This window comes from Anomaloglossus baeobatrachus, chromosome 2, assembly GCF_048569485.1.
Source record: "Anomaloglossus baeobatrachus isolate aAnoBae1 chromosome 2, aAnoBae1.hap1, whole genome shotgun sequence".
In the NCBI taxonomy this organism is placed as follows: domain Eukaryota; kingdom Metazoa; phylum Chordata; class Amphibia; order Anura; family Aromobatidae; genus Anomaloglossus; species Anomaloglossus baeobatrachus.
The window spans coordinates 449,352,097-449,377,452 of NC_134354.1; the positions used below are offsets into that span (position 1 = coordinate 449,352,097).

At 49.6% G+C, this 25,356-nt stretch overlaps 1 protein-coding gene across 1 annotated transcript in view; it reads left to right on the forward strand.

Annotated features, from left to right (window-relative positions):
- LOC142289832 (uncharacterized) overlaps window positions 1-25,356 on the forward strand; it is a 509,301-nt gene that overhangs the window by 479,043 nt on the left and 4,902 nt on the right. Inside the window, exon 19 of the mRNA XM_075333759.1 lies at window positions 11,794-11,844. Within this exon, the coding sequence (XP_075189874.1) occupies window positions 11,794-11,844 (51 nt within the window). The remainder of the gene's footprint in view (window positions 1-11,793; window positions 11,845-25,356) is intronic.

Consider the following 25,356-nt stretch of genomic DNA (forward strand, 5'->3'; position numbering starts at 1 on the left):
CCCAAATCTGGTGACAGGTTCCCTTTAAGAATGGCGTGTACAATTCTGGTCTTTTATGAATCGACCCCTTATTGTTTGCATGAGAGCTCACATTCTGACATGGGTATGACTGAATGCGAATATCGGGATAGTCTGAGTGGAGGCACTGGTTGCTGTTATTATGCATTTCTCTATTTTTTAAAAAAATCCAAGTGCTGAGAAAGTGCCTATTAGTCAGTAAAAAGCCTTCCTATTGAATGTGATTTGAGCATAATTTAAATGGAGTTCTCCTATGAAAAGCATTATTTGAAATGAAATAGGGCATATCAAATGAAGTCTATTTTCAATATACAGTTTTTAAAAATAATGTGCACTTTTGAATATAGTAGTAGAAGAAGGTATCCGGCTCACCGACAATTTTCCCACTGCATTTAGTAGCACAGATGGTGGTTCTGCCACAGCTAGTAATGCGGATAAGAAAAGGATGAATCCAGCTCATCAGATATTCTCATGTGAGTCCGATGAGCGGGATTCATGCTTTTCTTATCCACAATTTTGTATATACATATATACACTACATTTTTCTCTGTGGTAGTCCCCCTGCTTATTCTCCTGTACCCGTAGTGTTGGTTTACCCTTTCCAGTAGGTTCATGTTGATGACCCATTCTTTTTTTAGGCCTAAGACACACATCCGTGCCTCCGGTACGTGTTTGGCAGTTTTTTCACGTACCGGCGGCACGGAGACACATAGACCTATGTTTTCAATATATTTTGGACACACGTAAGTATTTTGGAACGGAACATGTATCCATTCCGTACTTACGTGCGTCCGTGATTTTCTCACGCTGACATATCCACGTATTCTCCAGCATCACGAGTGTCACACGGCCCGCACCTGTACCACACGGATGTAGTGTGGATGCGGTTCCGTGTGACATGCGCCGGAGAACACGTGTCATTAATTTAAAAATAAAAAAAAACACATACTCACCTCCACCAGCCCCGCAGATTCTTCCGCTGCAAAATGTTCCTGCCGGCTGCCGTTCGTTATGAGCGTGTAAAGGAGGTGGCTGAGCTGTCACGGGCGCTAATCTCCACCCCTCCGCTCAGCCGGAAGCAGCGTCAGCGGGGAGTGGGCGGGGCTGGAGCCGAAGATCAGAACCCTGGACAGCAGCGCGGACCATGTGAGTATGCAAATTACCGGTTATCCGTGTGCTATCGCAGATAGCACACGGAGAATACATGTGGACCGCACGTACCCGAGACACGTACTTACCACACGCAACACACAGGGAAAATACGTGTCTCGCGGCACGTGCGTCTTTTTAACGGATGTGTGTTGGAGGCCTTAGGAAAGGTCATTAATATCATATGAAGTAATGACAGTGGCAGCCAGCTGTTCTTCCACACTTCCGCACTTCCGGAGCTGAATTCGGCTGTGTAGCGACTGCTCCCGAGTTCTGCAGAACGGCCCCATGGCCCAGTCGGACCCGTCTGTGGCTGTTGCGCAGTTGATGGAGCTGTGCTTTTCAGCTTCATAACGGCCAGCATTTGGCTGCCCCAGCACCAACAACAGCAGATCAGAGGGGGTGTCAGGTGTTGGACCCCCACTGATCTGACATTAAAGACCCATCTGTAGGATAGGTCATCAGTATAAAAGTGGAGTACATCTTTTAAATAATGACGTGTGTTGTTCCAAAGATTTTCACTCTTTTTTCCCAATTTCTAGGATAAACCCTTTATTAAAAATGCCCAGCCCCCTTAAAATACAGTTAATAGTGTACATCTCATGCATGGGGTGTAAGCCTTCTCAATAAAATTATCCCTGGAGAGTGAGCATAATGGAAAATACATCTAAAATATAATGACTGTAATTATGTTTTAAGTGTAATTTTCCTGTCACCACATTCTTTTGTGTTCTGCTTATATAATTGTTATTAATAAAGCGGCTTTACCTACTACAAAGCTTCATTTTATGCTGCTGATACAAGAGGGAGATGAATTTAACACCTACTCATTATCAGTAATTCTTTCTATATCGGGCACCATCTCTTGAATTAGGTACCTACTATGCTCATAAATATTCATACATTCTCCACCAAAGTAGCCACAGATTACATTGTCAATATTAGTTATCTTTCTAGTGGATATGCAATACAATTTTGTCAGAACTCATTTCCACTTCCATATCTCCCATGTACTGTAATGAAGAGTGTGGTTCGTGTATAGTCCAGCCAGCTCCAATCATGAAGCCATAAAAGATATTCTTTGAGAAATCCTTTAAAATGACACTCACAGACACCAACTGGTAAGATATCTTTGTTTATTGGTATCTGACTGTCCTCAATCACCTGGCTGTCAGTACCTTTTTTTGAGAAAGGTATTATTGGGTCAAATCACGTGGCTGCTACCAAAAATCTCTTGCAGTTTTTGTATGTACCAGAATCACAGACATACGCAGGCCCATTAAAATCAATGGGTCTGCGTACACATTAGTAATTTCTCACTAACCGTGTTTCCATGCGGCGTACACGCTTGTCAGTGTGTTCTGTACGGAGACAAATCCATTTTTTTCTGGCATCACTGATGTCCCACAGACTACACAATGGTGTGATCCGTGAAACACATACCAGTAAAATCACATACATTTAAAATAAAAAGCTTTTTATACTCACCTTCTCCAGCGATGCTGTCTTCAGCCGCTGCTGTCTCTGCTTCCAGGCCAGCTAATTATGCTCATGCATATGCACTGCACAGCTGACTCAGAAGTGGCTGCATTAGGGAGACAGTGGCGGCCAGACACAGCATTGCGGGATATATCAGCACCACGGACAGCAGCGGCATGGACAGGTGAGTATAAGTGCCTGATCTCCGTGTATTATCACAGATAGCACACAGAGATTACGGGGGGACATACACACCTTTATCACGTCAGTGAAAAACTTGTGTTTCTTCAGCGCTCTATTGGGAGACCCAGACGATTGGGGTATAGCTACTGCCCTCCGGAGGCCACACAAAGCACTACACTAAAAAGTGCAAGGCCCCTCCCCTTCTGGCTATACCCCCCCGTGGTAACACGGGTTCTCCAGTTTTCAAGCTTTGTGCGAAGGAGGTCAGACATCCACGCATAGCTCCACAGATTTTAGTCAGCAGTAGCTGCTGACTATTTCGGATGGAAGAAAAGAGGGCCCATATAGGGCCCCCAGCATGCTCCCTTCTCACCCGTGGATGGTGTTGTAAGGTTGAGGTACCTATTGCTGGTACAGGGGCTGGAGCCCCACATGCTGTTTTCATTCCACATCCCCCTTGTAGGGCTCTGTGGAAGTGGGATCCTGCCGGCCTCTAAGCTCTGACGCCGGGCTCCATCCACAGACCCAGTTGAACCTGATGGATACGGAGCAGGAGTACAATCAGGGACATGGCCCTGCATCATACAGGTACTCTGTGTCCCCGGCAGGCACAGACACACTCCGGGCTGGCTGGGTGTTGTAGTGCGCCGGGGACCGTAACGTTGGAGTTAGTGTTCCTACAGTTTACTGGGGGACTTGGTGTTGTGGGAACGTAGCGCCGACCCCCACTGGACCGGGCGGCGCTGCTGTGACTTGTGGTGCGCCGGGGACACGCCGACCGCGCTTTTACGGCGGCGGCGTTTATAAATCCAGTCCCCGGCTTTTGCGGCCTAGCTCCGCTTCGTTCCCGCCCCCCACCCTGTCAATCAGGGTAGGGGAGAGACGCTGTTTCGCAGCAGCGACGAGGGCTGGAGCCTGATTTACATGCTCCAGCCCTCTCACTAGGCACAGAGGGAAGCAGGCTTCCCGCTCTTAGTCAGGAACGCCCAGGGCCCGCCCCCCCCTCCTCTCCCAGGACGCCGGCAGCCATTACATGCAGTCTGGCTGGAGGAAGGACGCAAGGCTCTGGGAGACCTGGACTAGGGGGCTTTTGGAGAACACACACCCGCTCTTAAGCGGGCGGTAAGCGGCTTTTCAGCTGGCCCCTCTAGTGCCTCAGTGTGTATTGGTGTACTGTGTCACCAGATATATATATTTAGTTATTTATTGCACTGTGAGGTCGCTTCCTGGCTGAACCCCAGATCGCTCTGAGGAGGCAGCAACATGTCATCCACAAAACGCAAGGCTGCCAAGGCTAGGGCTGTGTACACTGCGTGTGCTGCATGTGGGGCTGCTCTACCAGCAGGTTCCAAAGACCCCCATTGTGTGCAATGCTCAGATCCGGTGCTGCTTCGCCAGCCGGAGTCCGGAGGGGTAGTGACCCAGGCTGAGACGCTTGTAAGTCCTGCCCCGGTGTCAGGGACAGACTTTGCAGTTTTTGCTGATGGAATGTCTGTGACTATGGCAAAGATCCTTGAAACTTTGCAATCCATGTCTGGGGCTCAGTCTATGGACACGGCGAGGTCTCTGTCCTCTAATCCCCCTCAGTTGGAATTAGTCCAGACTGCAAGGGGGTCCCCGGCTTCCCAGGCTGAGTATTATGACTCAGATGATAGCCCCAGCCACCCTAAGCGAGCTCGCTGGGAAAGACCCTCAACGTCATCACACTGCTCAGGGTCTCAGCGCAATCAGTCGCCCTGTGATGCGTCTGAAGAGAGTGATCAGGAGTCTTATCCTGGAACCCCTCTCAATCTGGATACCCCGGATGGGGACGCCATGGTAAACGATCTTATCTCAGCCATCAATAGACTGTTGGATATTTCTCCCCCAGCTCCTTCTGCAGAGGAGGCAGCTGCAGAGCAGGAGAAGTTTCGTTTCCTCTATCCCAAGCGTAAATTGAGTGCTTTCTTGGATCACTCTGACTTCAGAGAATCAATCCAGAAACACGACGCTCATCCAGAAAGGCGTTTCTCTAAACGTTCTAAGGATACACGTTTTCCTTTCCCCCCTGATGTGGTCAAGCGCTGGACCCAGTGTCCAAAAGTAGACCCCCCGATTTCCAAACTTGCAGCTAGATCCATAGTTGCAGTGGAGGATGGCGCTTCACTTAAGGATGCCAATGACAGACAGATGGACCTTTGGTTAAAATCTGTCTATGAAGCTATCGGCGCGTCGTTTGCTCCAGCATTCGCAGCCGTATGGGCACTCCAAGCTATTTCAGCTGGTTTAGCAAAAGTGGATGCTATCATACATCCAGCGGCGCCGCAAGTGGCGTCCCTTACCTCGCAGATGTCTGCGTTTGCGGCTTACGCTATCAATGCGGTCCTAGAATCTACCAGCCGCACCTCAATGGCGTCCGCCAATTCGGTAGTTTTGCGCAGAGCCTTGTGGTTAAAGGACTGGAAAGCAGATGCTGGTTCCAAAAAATGTTTAACCAGCTTGCCTTTATCTAGAGATAGACTGTTTGGCGAGCCATTGGCTGACATCATTAAACAGTCCAAGGGTAAAGACTCTTCCTTACCTCAGCCCAGATCAAGCAAACCTCAGCAGAAAAAATGGCAGCAGAGGTTTCAGTCCTTTCGAGGTTCGGGCAAGACACAATTCTCCTCGTCCAAAGGGACTCAGAGGACGCAAAGAGTCTCAGATTCCTGGCGGGCTCACGCATGCCCCAAGAAAGCAAATGGAGGAACCGCTTCCAAAGCGGCTACCTCATGACTTCCAGCCCCCCCCCCTCCGCATCTCCGGTTGGGGGCAGGCTCTCCCGCTTTTCCGACATTTGGACGTCACAGGTCAAAGACCGGTGGGTGACAAACATTTTGTCTCGCGGGTACAGAATCGAGTTCAGTTCTCGTCCTCCAGCTCGGTTCTTCAGAACCTCCCCACATCCAGACCGAGCAGATGCCCTGCTGCAGGCGGTGGACTCCCTAAGAGCGGAAGGAGTAGTGGTTCCTGTACCGCCTCAGGAACAAGGGCGAGGGTTTTACTCCAATCTCTTTGTGGTTCCAAAAAAGGACGGCTCGTTCCGTCCTGTTCTGGATCTAAAGCTGCTCAACAAACATGTGCACACCAGACGGTTCCGGATGGAAACCCTCCGCTCTGTCGTTGCCTCAATGTCTCAAGGAGACTTCCTTGCCTCAATAGACATCAAAGATGCTTATCTCCACGTGCCAATTGCTACAGAACATCAACGTTTTCTACGTTTTGTGATAGGAAACGACCATCTTCAGTTCGTAGCCCTGCCATTCGGTCTGGCGACAGCCCCCCGGGTCTTCACCAAGGTCATGGCAGCGGTGGTAGCAGTCTTGCACTCTCAGGGACACTCGGTGATCCCTTACCTAGACGATCTACTTGTCAAGGCATCCTCTCAAGAGGCATGCCAACTCAGTCTACATGCTACGCTGGAGACTCTACAGACGTTCGGATGGATCATCAACTTTCCAAAGTCGAATCTGTCACCGTCACAGTCGCTAACGTATCTTGGCATGGAGTTTCATACTCGAGCAGCGAGAGTGAAGCTTCCGCTGAACAAGCAGCGGTCCCTACAGACAGGGGTGCAATCCCTCCTTCAAGGCCAGTCGCACCCCTTACGGCGCCTCATGCACTTCCTCGGGAAGATGGTGGCAGCCATGGAAGCAGTTCCCTTTGCGCAGTTTCATCTGCGCCCACTTCAATGGGACATTCTCCGCCAATGGGACGGGAAGTCAACGTCCCTGGACAGGAAAGTCTCTCTCTCCCAGACGGCCAAGGACTCTCTACAATGGTGGCTCCTTCCCACCTCATTGTCTCAGGGAAGATCCTTCCTGCCCCCATCCTGGGCAGTGGTCACGACAGATGCGAGTCTGTCAGGGTGGGGAGCAGTGTTTCTCCACCACAGGGCCCAGGGGACGTGGACTCCGCAGGAGTCCACCCTTCAGATCAATGTTCTGGAAATCAGGGCAGTGTATCTTGCCCTACTGGCCTTCCAACAGTGGCTGGAAGGGAAGCAGATCCGAATCCAGTCGGACAACTCCACAGCGGTGGCATACATCAATCACCAAGGAGGGACGCGCAGTCGGCAAGCATTCCAAGAAGTCCGGCGCATTCTAATGTGGGTGGAGGACACAGCCTCCACCATATCCGCGGTTCACATCCCAGGCGTAGAAAATTGGGAAGCAGACTTCCTCAGTCGCCAGGGCATGGACGCAGGGGAGTGGTCCCTTCACCCGGACGTGTTTCAGGAAATCTGTCGCCGATGGGGAGTGCCGGACGTCGACCTAATGGCGTCCCGGCACAACAACAAGGTCCCGGCATTCATGGCGAGGTCGCGCGATCAAAGAGCTCTGGCGGCAGACGCATTAGTTCAAGATTGGTCGCAGTTTCGGCTCCCATACGTCTTCCCACCTCTGGCACTCTTGCCCAGAGTGTTACGCAAGATCAGATCCGATTGCAGCCGCGTCATACTCGTCGCCCCAGACTGGCCGAGGAGATCGTGGTATCCGGATCTGTGGCATCTCACGGTCGGTCGACCGTGGTCACTGCCAGACCGACCAGACTTACTGTCCCAAGGGCCGTTTTTCCATCAGAATTCTGCGGCCCTGAACCTGACTGTGTGGCCATTGAGTCCTGGATCCTAGCGTCCGCAGGATTATCTCAAGGAGTCGTAGCCACAATGAGACAAGCTAGGAAGTCAACGTCTGCTAAGATCTACCACAGAACGTGGAAGATTTTCTTATCCTGGTGCTCTGCACAGAGAGTATCCCCTTGGCCATTTGCATTGCCTACCTTTCTTTCCTTCCTGCAATCGGGGTTGGAAAAGGGCTTGTCGCTCAGCTCCCTTAAAGGGCAAGTCTCGGCACTATCCGTGTTTTTTCAGAAGCGTCTAGCACGTCTTCCTAAGGTGCGCACGTTCCTGCAGGGGGTCTGTCATATTGTGCCCCCGTACAGGCGGCCGTTAGATCCATGGGATCTGAACAGGGTACTAGTTGCTCTCCAGAAGCCGCCTTTCGAGCCTCTGAAGGAAGTTTCCTTTTCTCGCCTGTCACAGAAAGTGGCGTTTCTTGTTGCGATCACATCGCTTCGGCGAGTGTCGGAGCTGGCAGCTCTGTCATCCAAGGCTCCCTTCCTGGTGTTCCACCAGGACAAGGTAGTGCTGCGCCCCATTCCGGAGTTTCTCCCTAAGGTCGTATCCTCGTTTCATCTTAATCAGGATATATCCTTGCCTTCCTTTTGTCCTCATCCGGTTCACCGGTATGAAAAGGACTTACGTTTGCTAGATCTGGTGAGAGCACTCAGAATCTACATTTCCCGCACGGCGCCCATGCGCCGTTCCGATGCACTTTTTGTCCTTGTCGCTGGTCCGCGCAAGGGGTTGCAGGCTTCTAAAGCCACCCTGGCTCGATGGATCAAAGAACCAATTCTAGAGGCTTACCGTTCTGCGGGGCTTCCGGTTCCTTCAGGGCTAAAAGCCCACTCAACCAGAGCCGTGGGTGCGTCCTGGGCATTACGACACCAGGCTTCGGCTCAACAAGTGTGCCAGGCAGCTACCTGGTCGAGTCTGCACACTTTCACCAAGCATTATCAGGTGCATACCTATGCTTCGGCGGATGCCAGCTTAGGTAGAAGAGTCCTGCAGGCGGCAGTGACACCCCCGTAGGGGAGGGCTGTTTTGCAGCTCTAACATGAGGTATCTCTTTACCCACCCAGGGACAGCTTTTGGACGTCCCAATCGTCTGGGTCTCCCAATAGAGCGCTGAAGAAGAAGGGAATTTTGTTACTTACCGTAAATTCCTTTTCTTCTAGCTCTTATTGGGAGACCCAGCACCCGCCCTGTTGTCCTTCGGGATTTTTTTGTTGTTTGCGGGTACACATGTTGTTCATGTTGAACGGTTTTTTCAGTTCTCCGACGTTATTCGGAGTTAATTTGTTTAAACCAGTTATTGGCTTCCTCCTTCTTGCTTTGGCACTAAAACTGGAGAACCCGTGTTACCACGGGGGGGTATAGCCAGAAGGGGAGGGGCCTTGCACTTTTTAGTGTAGTGCTTTGTGTGGCCTCCGGAGGGCAGTAGCTATACCCCAATCGTCTGGGTCTCCCAATAAGAGCTAGAAGAAAAGGAATTTACGGTAAGTAACAAAATTCCCTTCTTTTCACTGACGTGTGAAGGGGCCTTAAAGAGAACCTTTCACCAGTTTTAGCAGGTTAAATTGACCACACAGTGAACTAGTGGCTGCAGACCTGAATAAATTGTAGCATTTTTTTTTTTCATTTCTTCTCTTTATTGTTGAGATAATAGCTTGTAAATTTTAGGGTGTATTATCATTGGTTAGTCCAAATGGGCGTTACAGAAAAATTCTGTCCTTTTTTCCTTGCATATGTTTGACCAATCATAAGCAGGCATCAGCATACTAGGGAAAGAAGAACAAACCATAACAATAGCTTAGAACAGTTTTCTCAGTATGAGATGTAATGACAGACAGCCCTACTTTCCTCATTGTAATCAAACACAGCTCTACAGTGAAACCAAAGAGTGTGATTACATCCCCCCCACACTGACTGCTGTGGATTGAAAGCTAAAAAGTGTCTGTAATCACACTCATCCCTAATCTGCTCCAGCTTTGCTGTGAGATGAGCGAGTAGTGCAGGTTGTCTGTCATTACATGTCTCACACAGGAGAATTTGCTCTCTCCACTGATTTCTTGCAGAGCTGTTTATAATTACAAAGTGAAAAAGCTGTGGAAAGATAAGGCGCAAATAGGGTCTTACCCGGTAAAACACGTGGGGGGTGGATGTTGGTAGGAACACTCACCTGGTGGGGTTGTGCCAGTCACAACCCCTTAAAGGGAACCTGTCATCAGAAATTTCGCCCAAAAGCTAAAAGCTTCCCCCTCTGCAGCTCCTGGGCTGCATTCTAGGAAGGTCCCTGTTATTATTGTGCCCCCTGTGAGACCAAAATAAAGCCTTTATAAAGTGCTACCTTTTTGTATGCAGCTTCTGTAAATGTGACACGGGGGCGGGCTCTCTGGCGTCCATTATTCTGCCTCCTGGTCCTGTATGCCACCCCCATCGCTCCTTTCCATATCTGATGCACCGCCCACTGCTCCAGCCATCCCCGCGCATGCCCAGTGCCAGTCTCACAGGACTGAGCAGTGTGACCGCTGGTGACGTGTGCGCAGGCAAGTGATTATGGGCGGGACTGTGACTGTTATCAGCAAGTACCCGCCCATAATCTCGTGAGCGCGCAAACCTCTCCAGCGGTCACACTGAGCTCAGTGTAGATGCTAGACTGTATGGGCTGCTTCCAGGGATGACGTCCCTTTGTCACGTGATAGGGGCGTGTTCAAAATACTATCACGTGACAAAGGGACGTCATCCCTGGAAGCAGCCCATACAGTCTAGCATCTACACTGAGCTCAGTGTGACCGCTGGAGAGGTTAGCGCGCTCACGAGATTATGGGCGGGTACTTGCTGATAACAGTCTCAGTCCCGCCCATAATCACTTGCCTGCGCACACGTCACCAGCGGTCACACTGCTCAGTCCTGTGAGACTGGCACTGGGCATGCGCGGGGATGGCTGGAGCAGTGGGCGGTGCATCAGATATGGAAAGGAGCGATGGGGGCGGCATACAGGACCAGGAGGCAGAATAATGGACGCCAGAGAGCCCGCCCCCGTGTCACATTTACAGAAGCTGCATACAAAAAGGTAGCACTTTATAAAGGCTTTATTTTGGTCTCACAGGGGGCACAATAATAACAGGGACCTTCCTAGAATGCAGCCCAGGAGCTGCAGAGGGGGAAGCTTTTAGCTTTTGGGCGAAATTTCTGATGACAGGTTCCCTTTAACATGCATGCAAATTACGTAGAGATGGTGTGGGAGGCAGCGGTCCCGCAGTAAGGAGACAATTCAAAGGCATTAGAAATGCAGGTTTAAATCCGTGCCAAACCACAGGAGTCCAGATGTTGTTAGTAATTCCCTTTTCTTTATTAACACAGGTCTATGCGTTTCAGCGACATATCCGTCCCCTTCCTCAGGACAATGTACAGAGAATACTAAGTTAGTATTCTCTGTACATTGTCCTGAGGAAGAGGACGGATATGTCCCTGAAACGTGTAGACCTGTGTTAATAAAGAAAAGGGATTTACTAACAACATCTGGACTCCTGTGGTTTGGCGCGGATTTAAACCTGCATTTCTCCTGCCTTTGAATTGTATAATTACAAAGTGTCAGGAACAAAGCAAACATGAGTATGATTACAAACACCTTTCAGATTTCATTTCATGGCATTCAGAGTGGGGGGATGTGCATTACAGTAAACCTGAGCTTTCTCTCATTACAAATACTTCTAAGAGATCTCTTTTAACAATGCTTTGAGCTCTGCTGTACTGCTCTTCTCCACAATGACTGTCCTGAGATGAAAACTGTTGTATGTTAACATTCCTTTCTGCTCTACTTCCATCACTTTGTACTCAAACAGAGCTCTACAGTGAAATAAGTGAGAACAGACTTTCTGTCATTACTTGTCTCACAGAAGAGAAAGCTTGTACTAAGCTTTTGTAAGGGTGTGTTCTTCTTTCCCCTGTATGTTGCTGCTTGCTTATGATTGGTCAACCTGATGCAGGAGAAGAAGTAAACTCCCCTAATAACAAATCTTTCCTAACACCTAGTTGAACTATATTATAAACTAAACTTTACTAGCTAACATCTCTGCATTGTAGAGAATACATTTAAAAAAGTAATAAAAAACTAGATTTTACGCAGCTCTGCAGCCACTACTTGATGATGTGGCCAGATTAAGATGCTCAAACTGGTTCCTCTTTAAGTGATTGAAGCATTTCGGCTTAATCATTCTACCTCTTACCTCAGCACATATTAGGAGCTGTAAAATGACCAAGATGTTCCCTGCTACATTTATAATGACAATCTATAATATTGATATATACCTTTATTGCAGGGTCTGATGAAAGTGCACTGCCTGCACCTCAGGGTTCACTGAACAAAACTGGTAAGCAATTTGTCATGAAGTTGCATTTTAGAAATTGGTAAGGAATACAAAATATGTTTTGTTCACCAGACCAAACATTCACATTTATTAATGCTCATCACAGATCTGTCACCTAAATAGGGTGCGCTATACACAGCAAACTGAGAGAATACAGTTTTTATTTAGTAGTATTTTGACTAATATTTGGGGAGTTTTAAAGGGCCCCGCATTTTTTGGTACACACAGTTGGCTAAATATAAGTATGATTCCACCTGTCCCAGTTTATAGAAGGCAACTTTGAGATCTTTTGAATATTTTTAGTTCATATTTAGATATTTGTAATTCAAAAAGGGATTTTTAATTATGTTTTTAAGTTTCTAATATTCTATTATTTTATTACTAATATTTTATGAAAATACTTTTTTTTCTTGGTTGATATCATTGAAAGCTTTGTGCTATAGCAACTACTGTAAGTGCTCAAATTATGCTACATTTTCCCTAATGGGTAAACTGCATTGGGGGAATTTATACAGGGATAATAATTAGTATTGCTTTAGAACCGATCTTCCTACTCAAATCAGGTAAAGAAAGTGGCTGTCATTGTTAGCCATTCTGGAGGCTATGAAGATCTATGTTTGGTCACATAGTCACCCATCGTTTCTGCAAACTATTCAGTTTTCTCTCTTCTGTCCATCCCATCATTCCTTATCTGTCACTTCTTTGTGTTCTTTCTGGGATTAATGCAAAAAGACAATGCAAACTTACAGCAAGATAGAAAGCCTCTCTTGACAGATACCATATATGAGCTAAAAGAGCAAGAGCATCTTCTGTTCTGGCTCACTCATAATACATGGATGACCAGTCATTGAATAAGTGACATTTTATATCACTTTATACTGCGTTATATATAATTCCTGCTAGATAAGGCTTCCTGCACCACAATCTCCTATGAGAATGTAACTCATTTCAGGAAATTAATTTAAATGGATACAATATTTAAGCAGAAAACAGTAATACTAAAAATGTAAATAATATTAGTGAATCATGAAGAACCTTAAAAATTATCCTTTGTATTAAGCCCTTAAGTTTTTTGCTATGTAATTTGAAGATAGCATGCTGAAGGAGTTAAAACACAGATTTCAGCTATGGCTCTCTTATGAAGGTTTATGTTGTTGTTTACTAGCAATGTTTATTTGAGGACCAGGATATTATTATTGCTTGAACTATATTACCTTGTGCCTGGTAGTCCAACACCCCCTTTGTTGTGATTAGCAGCTATAGACATTGTACATAGAGAGCCTAGTGTGGGTGGAGGCACCTTTTTCAACTCAGCTGCATTGCTACATCAAAAAACTCCTATTGTGTCAGAACCACTAAACGCAGTAAACTAAATGATACATTGTTAGATTCAGGGTCTCTCTGCCCACATGCTGTGCTCAGATGAGGTAGCAAAAACTTGCTGACAGAATGTTATGCTTGTGGGGCGAGCACAGGATTAGTGGGTCCACTGGACTGAAGGCACTGTTCACTTGCCTGGAGGAGCAAACAGGACTGGCTGGCGAGTTTTCACTATCGCCACCGATGGCAATAAGGTCCCGCGGTGGTAAGCGACCTGCAAAGGTCAGTCCCAGGGGATCTGCGGTACCTTGGTACCTGGTGCCATGCGTACAATACAGTCTCTGAGGATTGCAACAGCAGCAGCAGCTGGTGTCGTGGATTTGGTCGGTATGGATGGATGTGATTGCTGTGGCCAGTGGGGATACTTGCGGCAGCAGGTACCGTGGGAGGTAGATGTAGTGGGCACTTGCAGCAGCAGATATCGTGGTGGTAGCTGGCCAACGTGGATGTTTGTAGCAGTAGCAGCAGATTAGAAGTGCACTGAAGCACAAACACAGATCAGCAGCAGAATGTAGCTCAGTAACAGCAGCAGAGACAGCAGCACTGAAGACCTGAGAAATACCAATGTAACTAGGTCGTTGCCCTGGCACCTCCCTTAAGGGGAAGGTGCCTTAAATACCTAAAGCCTCCTGGTTGACCTGAGAAGCACTTGAAGGTCAGGGTGTACTGAACCTTTAAAAAAAGGGGAGTGGTCGAATGTGTACTCTAAGGGAATTCATAGGACGCCTGTGTGATGTTTGCAGGCCCTGGGAGACAGCAGCATGGACCGGGGACAGAGCAGCCACCGCTGGGCTGCCAGGAAAGTGAGAGGGATGGCGTTCCCTCTGGGGGAGGGGTGTAGGACAGGGTGGGAACACTGGCATGGATGTTACACAAATTCCCTATAAAGATATTGACTTTCGGCTCCACACTGTTTATGTGGTGTGTTATTTTCACTCCATTGGTCTGTTAAGCATGTAGGTGAATAGGTAATGGCATGTATGTGATTTTGCTACTAGGAAGTAAATTCTGATACTTCGTGAAGAATAATATGTCAGATGCTCAAGAAACTGTTGTTTCTCGCTGCATTGTGCACGAATTTATGGACGCAACTAGATAGTGGGAACATTTTATATTGATACATTAAATGGTCAAAGATGATAATGCAGTCTAGCTGAAGGTTAAGGCCCCTGCTCATGCAATCCAGCAGAAGAAGGTTAGGGCCCCTGCTCCTGCACTCTATCAGAAGAAGGTTGGGCCTCTGCTCCTGCAATCCAGCAGAAGAAGGTTAGGGCCCCTGCTCCTGCACTCTACCAGAAGAAGGTTGGGCCTCTGCTCCTGTAATCTAGCTGAAGAAGGTTGGTCTTCTGCTCCTGCAATCCAGCAGAAGAAAGTTAGGGCCTCTGCCCCTGCAATCTAGCTGAAGAAGATTAGGGCCCCTGTTCCTGCAATCTAGCAGAAGAAGATTAAGGCCACTGTTCCTACAATCTAGTAGAAGAAGTTTTTTACCTCTGCAATCTATAAGAATAATAGATGTAGCACTCCTGCAGTCTAACAAAAGATGGTATCTCCACCTGGTCCTACAATCTAGCAGATGACAGTTTCTCCCGCTGCTCCCACAATATAGCAAAAGTTAATGTGCCCTGCTCCTGCAATTTAGAAGGAATGGCATTGGTAGCGGCCATCATCTTTTCTGGCCTCCAAACTGCACCATGTGCTCAATATAGTGAGACGAGAAGTAGCAAAGCGTCTAACATGGATCCAGCGATCACTTGATCACCAGCTATCTTTCTTTTTTAGCGGCTGCTGGGTCTTATTAGACCTAGATCAGCTCTGCCAGTGACTGATGTGACAAGGAGGATTGAAGAGGTTAGTGCCAATGGATGCTCTGCTCACAGTGAAAAACTGCACAATAAAAAAATGAGATCTTCATGAGATGTGTTTTTCAACCTCTTGGGAGACATATTGTGAAACAAAAATACATATCAAACATAAGAAGAAAATTTAATAAAAAAATTAATGATAGATTCCCCCCCCCCTAAAAAAAGAAAAGAATAAGAAAAATGTAGTATTGTCTTGTGCAAATTATGCAAAACAAAGCTTTGCTGGGATCCAAATGATTATAGTATCTTGAAGATTTGTTTAATAAGATTATTTCTTGTGAACTTGAACCCTGAAAGTAAAGAAAAGGATAAAAAGACAAAGCCAATCTCATCTAGTATGAGAATATAGTTTATGTAGCAAGTGGTTGCTACAATCAGACAATGTCACTTCTAAATTGGACGGAAGTTACAAAAACAAGCTAAGCTTGGGATTTCTTTAGGCTATGTGCGCACTAGAAAAGTGATTTTTCTCAAGAAAATTTCTTGAGAAACTTCTGGGAGTTGAAGATTACCGCACCTGCGGTAAAAAAAGGCACCAAATCCGCGGCAAAAATGCATGCGTTTTTGCCGCGGTTTTTCCGCAGGTTGGTCCCTGCGTTTTTTTATTCTGTAACTACTGCAATAAATAACATAGATAATAGATAGATAATCGATAGACAGATAATGGATAGAGGGAGAGATGAATAGATGAATAGATAGATAATAGATAGATGAGAAAGACCTATATAATGTCCCCTGCATATTCTAAGCTGGCACCCTTTAGTGACTTTCATGTGGCACTAAAGGGTGCCTAGCCTTGTATTTAGCCATAAAATAAATAAATAATTAAAATAAAAACCACGTGAGGTTCCCCCATCTTTTGTAGCCAGCTAGGGTAAAGCAGATGGCTGCAGCCTGCAGACCACAGCTGGCAGCTTCACCTTGGCTGGTAATCCAAAATAGAGGGCACCCCACGCTTTTATTTTACATTAAATAAATAATTTAAAATAAAAAACGTGGGGTCCCCCCAAATTGGATCACCAGCCAAGGTAAAGCGGACAGCTGTGGTCTGATATTCTCAGACTAGGGAGGTCCACTGTTATTGGACACTCCCCAGTCTAAAAATAGCAGGTCGCAGCCGCCCCAGAAGTGGCGCATGCATTAGACGTGCCAATCCTGGCGCTTCGCCCCAACTCATCCCGTTGACCTGGTGCGTTGGCAAATGAGGTAATATATGGGGTTGATGCCAGATGTGTAATGTCACCTGGCATCAAGCCCTGGGGTTCGTGATGTCACGCGTCTATCCGATACCCGACATCACCAACCCAGTCAGTAAGAAATAAAAAATAGACAACAAAAAAAGTTTTATTTGAAAAAACACTCCCCACATTCCCTCTTTCACCAATTTATTGAAAAAAAACAATCAATTACACGTCCGGCGTAATCCAATAAGGGGGGCGTCCCACGGTGATCCATACCATAGTCACTGTCCCATTCAATGAAGAACAGGATGTTCCCCATTGGCTGGGAGAGCAATGCAGGGACCTGAGCTACCATCAATAGCCCAGGTCACTGCAGGGGATGACGAGCGCTGCTGTCAGGAGGATAGATGAGATCATTACCTGCTGTGATGATCTCCTGTAGTCCTGCCATCAGCGCTGTCACTGCCTTCTATGCCCGCCGCGTTGTCAGCAGTATCGCGAGAGCCCATGACATCACCGCTAGTGACAGTCTCGGGCCGCTCGCGAGACGGGCATAGACAGCAGTGACCGTGGTGACGTCAGGAGGCAGGAGATCATCACAGCAGGTAATGATCTCATCTCACCTCCTGACAGCAGCGCCCGTCATCCCCGCGGCTGCACGCACTGCTGTGTGTCAGTGTCTGCCTGCGCTGCAGGGTGACAAGCTGCTGATACTGCGGGCAGACACTGACACTGCAGGGCTGGCAGCGGCGGGGCTGGAGCGGGACACAGACTGCACGGGCACCCGCCGGACGTCACACGGAAGCGCATCTGTGCGGCGTCCAGGGAGTGTGACGTCTGTGTTTACTCTGCTCCGCTTCCTCTTCTGTCATAATGACATCACTCCCTGCAAAACCGCAGGGAGCGATGAGCATTACCGCAGGTAAATCGCGGCTATACCGGGGGTATACCGCACATCATTTGCTACCTGCGGTATACCCCCGGAATTTCGCAATTACATTACAGTGAATGGAGTGAAATTCGGGGGTATTCCGCAGCTACCTGCGGAAAATAATGGACATGCTCATTTTCTCAAGAAATTTTCTTGAGAAGAATCCGCAGCGTGCGCACAGCTATTTTTTGTTCCCATAGGTTTTGCTGGGAAATGTCTGCAGAAAGATTTCAAACCTTTCTCAAGAAATTTCCGCAGCAAATCTGCGGATAAAGTGGCCTAGTGCGCACATAGCTGTTACATCTCGTGGCTCTCCTGAGGCAAGGACTGAGGCAGTCTCCCATTCCTTGCCTGCCACGAGCATTCCTGCTCAGCAGCGCCGAAGGTCTGCCAGACTGCGCAGTGTGCAGGAGATACCTTCTCAGAGAGGCAGCAGAAGGGTGACACCTAGTGGTTCTCCTGTTACAAGGAGCGAAGCGGTCTCCCATTCCTGGCCTGCCGCAGACTCTCCTGCTCAGCGGCCCCGAAGGTCTGCGAGGCTGCGCAATGTGCAGAGGTGTACTGCTCAGGGAAGCAGTGAGATTCCCGTTATCTCTGCACATTGTGAGACCGAGGATCCCGCCTCTATTTCCCAGAGGCAGGAGGGTGAGCATGTGCAATGCGTGGTGGGTCCTGATTCGCTCACTGACGTCACACGGCTTGATGACAAGGCTGGTGACGTGGTGAATCCTGACTGGCCAGGCTGGGACGTCGTGGACCCTGATTGGGTCAAGTCTGTCATCTCCGCCTCGCGCCCGCCCTCGGGTGGAGCTGCACCTCCTTAAAAGCTCCCCCTGCCATCATGGCGGCGCGCGACCGTCCTTCTATGTTTGGATGTCTGGCAGCGTGCTGCCACGCCACTGCTCAGGCATTACTGTCTCTTGTGGCCTTGGCCCTTGCTGCTCCGGCAGTACCTCGTTTGCAGGCCGTGTTCCTGCCTTGATGCTCCGGCAGTACCCCCGTCAACAGGCCGTGTTCCTGTCCCAGGTGAGCTCCTCAAGTCTCCTTTGGACTCACCTGGTTATTGAAAGCACACGTGCGTGGGCACCTCTGTGCTACCCTCGTGCCATATTCTCGTGACTTCCACTGGCACACGTGCGTGGGCACCTCTGTGCTTCCCCGTGCAACAGGTACACCGAGCCGTGAGATCTGTGCCATACAACCCTCACGGGTTAGGGCAGATCGGTGTACATAGATCGTCTGTGACATTCCAGACGATCGCTAGCAGCAACCCGCTCACTCTTCACCCACCATAGCGGCGGTCCCTTACACCGCACAGTGGACCTTGACCGGCGGAAGCAGTCCATTTCCCATCTTGGCAAGCTTCCCCGGGTCCCTCTCGTAACATTACGGTCGCGCCAAAGGTCTGGCTATGGCTGAAGAGCAGCAGCAGTTGCTGCGTTATGTGCAGCAGTTGGAGTCACGATTGGCAGCAGTGGAGCAGTCTTCCTCCGATAAGACTACTCTGACGACAGTCGCCACCCAGGCGGCTACCCAGGCTGTGCTATTGGGCGGAAGGTCTCCTCGCCTTGCTCTTCCAGAGCGCTTTAGCGGCAACAGCTCTGAGTGCCGTGGTTTTATAAACCAGGTTACCACCTACTTAGAGCTGTCCGCGACTCTTTACGCTACCGAGAAGGCGAAGGTAGCCTTCGTCCAGTCCCTGCTCACAGGGAGAGCGCTGAAGTGGTCCACGCCGTTGTGGGAGCGCGGAGATCGTGTGGTGAATAACTTAGCAGCTTATCTTGGGGCCATGAGAATGGTGTTCCTCGGGCCTCAAGTCACCCACGATTCCGCGCTGCGCCTCCTACGACTTCGGCAAGGGTCTGCTTCAGTCGGGGACTTTGCTGTACATTTTAGGACACTGGCTGCAGAGCTGGACTGGCCGGATAAGGTCCTTGTCCCTGTGTTTTGGGAGGGCCTGGCAGGGTTTGTCAAAGACGCACTGGCCACACGTGAGGTGCCTGCCACTTTAGAGTCCTTGATTCAGGTTGCCTCTCGCATAGACATCCGCCAGGCGGAGCGAAGGCTCGAGGTCTCTTCAGCACCCACGTCTTCTCGGCCTAAAAAGCGTCTGACTCCCGTCTTCCATCAGACAGGTCCCCCAGCCAGTCCTGTAGGCGACTCCGTGGAGTCAATGGAGGTGTCCAAGGTGGTCTCCTCTGCCCCAGGTTCTCGGTCTTGTGTCATCTGCTTTTCCTGTGGGCAGAGGGGACACATAGCTACCCGATGTCCCAAACCGTCGGGAAAAGACAGCGTCTAGTTTCTATCAGAGGGGGGACTCTAGACGCTACTTCTCCCTCTAGGTTGACTATCAGCGCCCAGTTGCAGTTCGGCACTACTCTCTTCTCTGCCCTGGCTTGCTTGGACTCAGGCGCTGAAGGCAATTTCATCTCGACCTCCCTGGCAACCCGATACTCAGTTCCCCTGGTTCTGTTGCCCAAGCCACTCAGGGTCCGGGTAGTCGACGGGTCCATACTACTCGATCCTATCACCCAGATCACCATCCCTCTCAGGATGGATGTACCACCGGGACACCATGAGCAGGTGTCCTTCCTGGTGCTTCCAGGGGGGACGAATGAGATCCTACTGGGTCTTCCCTGGTTGAGACAGCATGCTCCTATACTCAACTGGGCAACAGGGGAGATCTCATCCTGGGCAAGATCCTGTAGAGAGCACCTCGTGACTACCGAACCACCCGCTACCATTAGGTCGGTTGGGTCCTCAGGGAATACTGAGGGGCCGGGTTTACCGACACCTTATGAGGCCTACAGGGATGTCTTTTCCAAAAGGGCCGCAGATACTCTTCCTCCCCACCGGCCATATGATTGCCGAATAGACCTGAAGCCAGGCTCCGAGCCCCCCAGGGGCAGAGTGTATCCACTCTCTGCTCCAGAGACGGAGGCTATGTCCAAATATATTCAGGACAGCCTGGCGAAGGGGTTCATTCGCAAGTCTATTTCACCGGCTGGTGCAGGGTTCTTTTTTGTGCAGAAGAAGGAAGGGGATCTGCGCCCCTGTATCGATTACAGGGGATTAAATGCAATCACAATCAAGAACAAATACCCTTTGCCCCTCATTACTGAGCTATTTGATCGATTCCGCGGGGCAAAGGTCTTCACAAAGCTGGATCTACGCGGGGCGTATAATCTAGTGCGAGTCCGAAAGGGCGATGAGTGGAAGACCGCCTTTAACACCAGGGACGGTCACTACGAGTATCTAGTAATGCCCTTCGGACTCTGCAATGCCCCCGCCGTATTTCAAGACTTTGTGAATGACATTTTCCGGGATTTGTATCTTTCCGTGGTTGCATACCTGGATGACATTCTTATCTTCTTCCCCGATCTTACCACCCATCGGAGGGATGTCATCCGAGTACTTAAGAGGCTCCGCACCCATTCGTTATGTGCTAAGCTGGAAAAGTGCGTTTTTGAACAGGAATCCTTGCCATTCCTGGGGTACATAGTGTCCAGTCAGGGGTTAGCAATGGATCCGGGGAAGTTGGAGACAGTGATGAACTGGCCTGAGCCCCGCTCACTGAAGGCGATCCAGCGATTCTTGGGGTTTATCAATTATTATCGCCAGTTCATTCCCAACTTCTCGACGGTGGCAGCACCCATCATTGCCCTTACCCGCAAGGGCGCTAATCCCAAAGCATGGACACGGGAAACGGTAGAGGCATTTCACACTCTCAAAACTCACTTCTCCAGAGCTCCCATCCTTCATCGTCCAGACATCTCCAAACCCTTCCTACTGGAGGTAGACGCCTCTTCGGTCGGTGCAGGTGCAGTCCTGTACCAGAAAAACGAACGAGGAAGGAAACATCCGTGTTTCTTTTTCTCCAAGACCTTTTCTCCGGCCGAGAGGAATTACTCCATAGGGGATAGGGAGTTACTGGCGATGAAACTAGCATTCCAGGAATGGCGGCATCTCCTGGAGGGTGCGAAGCATCCATTTGAGGTTTTTTCTGACCACAAAAACCTCACATACCTCCAGACAGCACAACGCCTGAACCCAAGGCAGGCCCGTTGGTCTTTATTCTTCTCCCGGTTCCGCTTTATTATCCGCCACCTGGCCGGTGAGAAGAACGTACGGGCCGATGCCTTGTCACGTTGTATGGTTGTGTTGGAGGAGGACGAGGAGGAGCCTCGTCTTATACTACCCCCGGACAGCTTGAGGATGGTCACTCCCACTTCTTTGGACCAGGTGCCACCTGGCAAAACCCTCGTTCCCCCTGAACTACGGAACGAGGTGCTATCGTGGGCCCATGCCTCCAAGGTCGGGGGTCACTTCGGGGTCAAAAGGACCAGAGACCTGGTGACCAGGCATTATTGGTGGCCGAGACTACCCCAGGACATACAGGAATATGTGGGAGCCTGTATGTCGTGTGCTCGGAATAAGCCGTCCCGGCAGAGACCGGCAGGTCTTCTTCACCCACTGCCAGTGCCGGATCGTCCCTGGGAAGTGGTAGGGATGGACTTCCTGGGAGATTTGCCCAAGTCAGCAGGGCACAGGGTCGTATGGGTCATCACGGACCACTTCTCTAAAATGGTCCACTTTGTGCCTCTCCCACGACTCCCGACGTCACGTGCTCTCGCCACCTTGTTCATTCGGCATGTATTTAGGTTGCATGGCATGCCTGACAAGGTGGTGAGCGACCGGGGTCCCCAGTTCGCGTCTCGCTTCTGGAGAGAGCTCTGTAAGCTCCTGCAGATAGAGCTGAACATCTCCTCCGCATACCATCCCGAGACCAATGGACTAGTGGAGAGGACTAATCAGACCTTGGTAACTTACCTCCGCCATTTTATATCCGCGCACCACGACAACTGGGCTAACCTCCTTCCTTGGGCCGAATTTGCCATTAACAATTCGGTCCATGAATCCTCTGGCCAGACTCCGTTCCTACTCAATAACGGACAACATCCCAGAATCCCGGTTCCGATGCCCATTACGTCACCCGATACTAGAGTGGAGGATTGGGCGACCAAGGCCCGGGAGATCTGGGATGACACCCAAGAGGCTCTTAAAAGGGCTAAAGACCGGATGGTGACAACGGCTGATGTTCGCCGCCGCCCTGCACCATCCTTCGCCCCTGGTGACCTAGTATGGCTGTCCTCTAAAAATGTTAACCTACGGGTACAGGCAGCCAAATTCGCCCCCAGGTATCTGGGTCCGTTTAAAGTACTACAGCAGGTAAACCCAGTGGCATATCGACTCCAGCTCCCTCCACGCTGGGCTATAGCCAACACCTTTCACGTGTCCCTCCTGAAACCCGTACGACTTAATAAATTCTCGGGGTCCCTGCCGGCTCAAACCGACTCCCCGTCCGACGATCCTGAGGTGGCAAAACTTGTGGAGACAAAAGTCATACATGGCAAGAGGTACTACCTCGTGGAGTGGGCCGGCCGTGGTCCGGAGCATAGATCCTGGGAGTTGGAGGATCATATCCGCGCCCCGGGTTTGATAGCGGCCTTCGAGCACAGACAGGGGGGGGGGGCCTAGACGGGGGGGTAATGTTACATCTCGTGGCTCTCCTGAGGCAAGGACTGAGGCAGTCTCCCATTCCTTGCCTGCCACGAGCATTCCTGCGCAGCAGCGCCGAAGGTCTGCCAGACTGCGCAGTGTGCAGGAGATACCTTCTCAGAGAGGCAGCAGAAGGGTGACACCTAGTGGTTCTCCTGTTACAAGGAGTGAAGCGGTCTCCCATTCCTGGCCTGCCGCAGACTCTCCTGCTCAGCGGCCCCGAAGGTCTGCGAGGCTGCGCAATGTGCAGAGGTTTACTGCTCAGGGAAGCAGTGAGATTCCCGTTATCTCTGCACATTGTGAGACCGAGGATCCCGCCTCTGTTTCCCAGAGGCAGGAGGGTGAGCATGTGCAATGCGTGGTGGGTCCTGATTCGCTCACTGACGTCACACGGCTTGATGACAAGGCTGGTGACGTGGTGAATCCTGACTGGCCAGGCTGGGACGTCGTGGACCCTGATTGGGTCAAGTCCGTCATCTCCGCCTCGCGCCCGCCCTCGGGTGGAGCTGCACCTCCTTAAAAGCTCCCCCTGCCATCATGGCGGCGCGCGACCGTCCTTCTATGTTTGGATGTCTGGCAGCGTGCTGCCACGCCACTGCTCAGGCATTACTGTCTCTTGTGGCCTTGGCCCTTGCTGCTCCGGCAGTACCTCGTTTGCAGGCCGTTTTCCTGCCTTGCTGCTCCGGCAGTACCCCCGTCAACAGGCCGTGTTCCTGTCCCAGGTGAGCTCCTCAAGTCTACTTTGGACTCACCTGGTTATTGAAAGCACACGTGCGTGGGCACCTCTGTGCTACCCTCGTGCCATATTCTCGTGACTTCCACTGGCACACGTGCGTGGGCACCTCTGTGCTTCCCCGTGCAACAGGTACACCGAGCCGTGAGATCTGTGCCATACAACCCTCACGGGTTAGGGCAGATCGGTGTACATAGATCGTCTGTGACATTCCAGACGATCGCTAGCAGCAACCCGCTCACTCTTCACCCACCATAGCGGCGGTCCCTTACACCGCACAGTGGACCTTGACCGGCGGAAGCAGTCCATTTCCCATCTTGGCAAGCTTCCCCGGGTCCCTCTCGTAACACATAGCCTTATTGCTTTTTTTCTTCATGCTTCAGGAAGCAGCAAGTCAGTACAGCCTGAATCATGCAGAGGTCTCTAAAAGGGGAGTAAACTATTTGATTATTTATATACATAAACCAATTACAATCACAAAGTCACTGATGTGGACACATACCGTACATTGCCATCTATGCCTCTGAAGTTGGCATATTCCATGTGTTCCCCTGATGTGGAAATATACCTTACAGTGCCATCTATGCCTCTGATGTAGACACATACTCTACAGAGCCATCTATGTGGATTCATGCCATCTATGCCTCTGATATGGACACATGCCATCTATGCCTCTGATGTGGACACATGCCATCTATGCCTCTGATGTGGACACATGCCATCTATGCCTCTGATATGGACATGCCATCTATGCCTCTGATGTGGAACATGCCATCTCTGCCTCTGATGTGGACACATACCCTACAATGCCATCTCTGCCTCTGATGTGGACACATACCCTACAATGCCATTTCTGCCTGTGCTGTGGACGCATACCCTACAATGCCATCTATGCCTATGATGTGGCCATATACCCTACAATGCTGTCTGTGCCTTTGATGTGGACACATACCCTACAATGCCTGTGATCTGGACACATATCCTATAATTATAATGCCATCTATGCCTCTGATTTGGACACATATCCTACAATGCATCTGCGGCTCAGATGTACACTGTGTGCAGAATTATTAGGCAAATGAGTATTTTGATCACATGATAATTTTTATACATGTTGTCCTACTCCAAGCTGAATAGGCTTGAGAGCCAACTACCAATTAAGTAAATCAGGTGATGTGCATCTCAGTAATGAGGAGGGGTGTGGTGTAATGAGATCAACACCCTATATAAGGGTTGCATACTTATTAGGTAGCTTCCTTTCCTTTGGCAAAATGGGTCAGAAGAGAGATTTGACAGGATCTAAAAAGTCCAAAATTGTGAGATGTCTTGCAGATGGATGCAGTACTCTTGAAATTGCCAAACGTTTGAAGCGTGCTCACCGAATAATCAAGCGTTTCATGGCAAATAGCCAACAGGGTCGCAAGAAGCGTGTTGGTCAAAAAAGGCACAAAATAACTGGCCATGAATTGAGGAAAATCAAGCATGAAGCTGCCAAGATGGCATTTGCCACCAGTTTGGCCATATTTCAGAGCTGCAACGTTACTGGAGTATCAAAAAGCACAAGGTGTGCCATACTCAGGGACATGGCCAAGGTAAGGAAGGCTGAAAAACGACCACCTTTAAACAAGAAACATAAGATAAAATGTCAAGACTGGGCCAAGAAATATCTTAAGAATGATTTTTCAAAGGTTTTATGGACTGATTAAATGAGAGTGACTCTTGATGGGCCAGATGGATGAGCCAGAGGCTGGATCAGTAAAGGGCAGAGAGCTCCACTCCGACTCAGATGGCAGCAAGGTGGTGGTGGGGTACTGGTCTGGGCTGGAATCATCAAAGATGAACTTGACCCCAGTGACCCCACTTGAACCC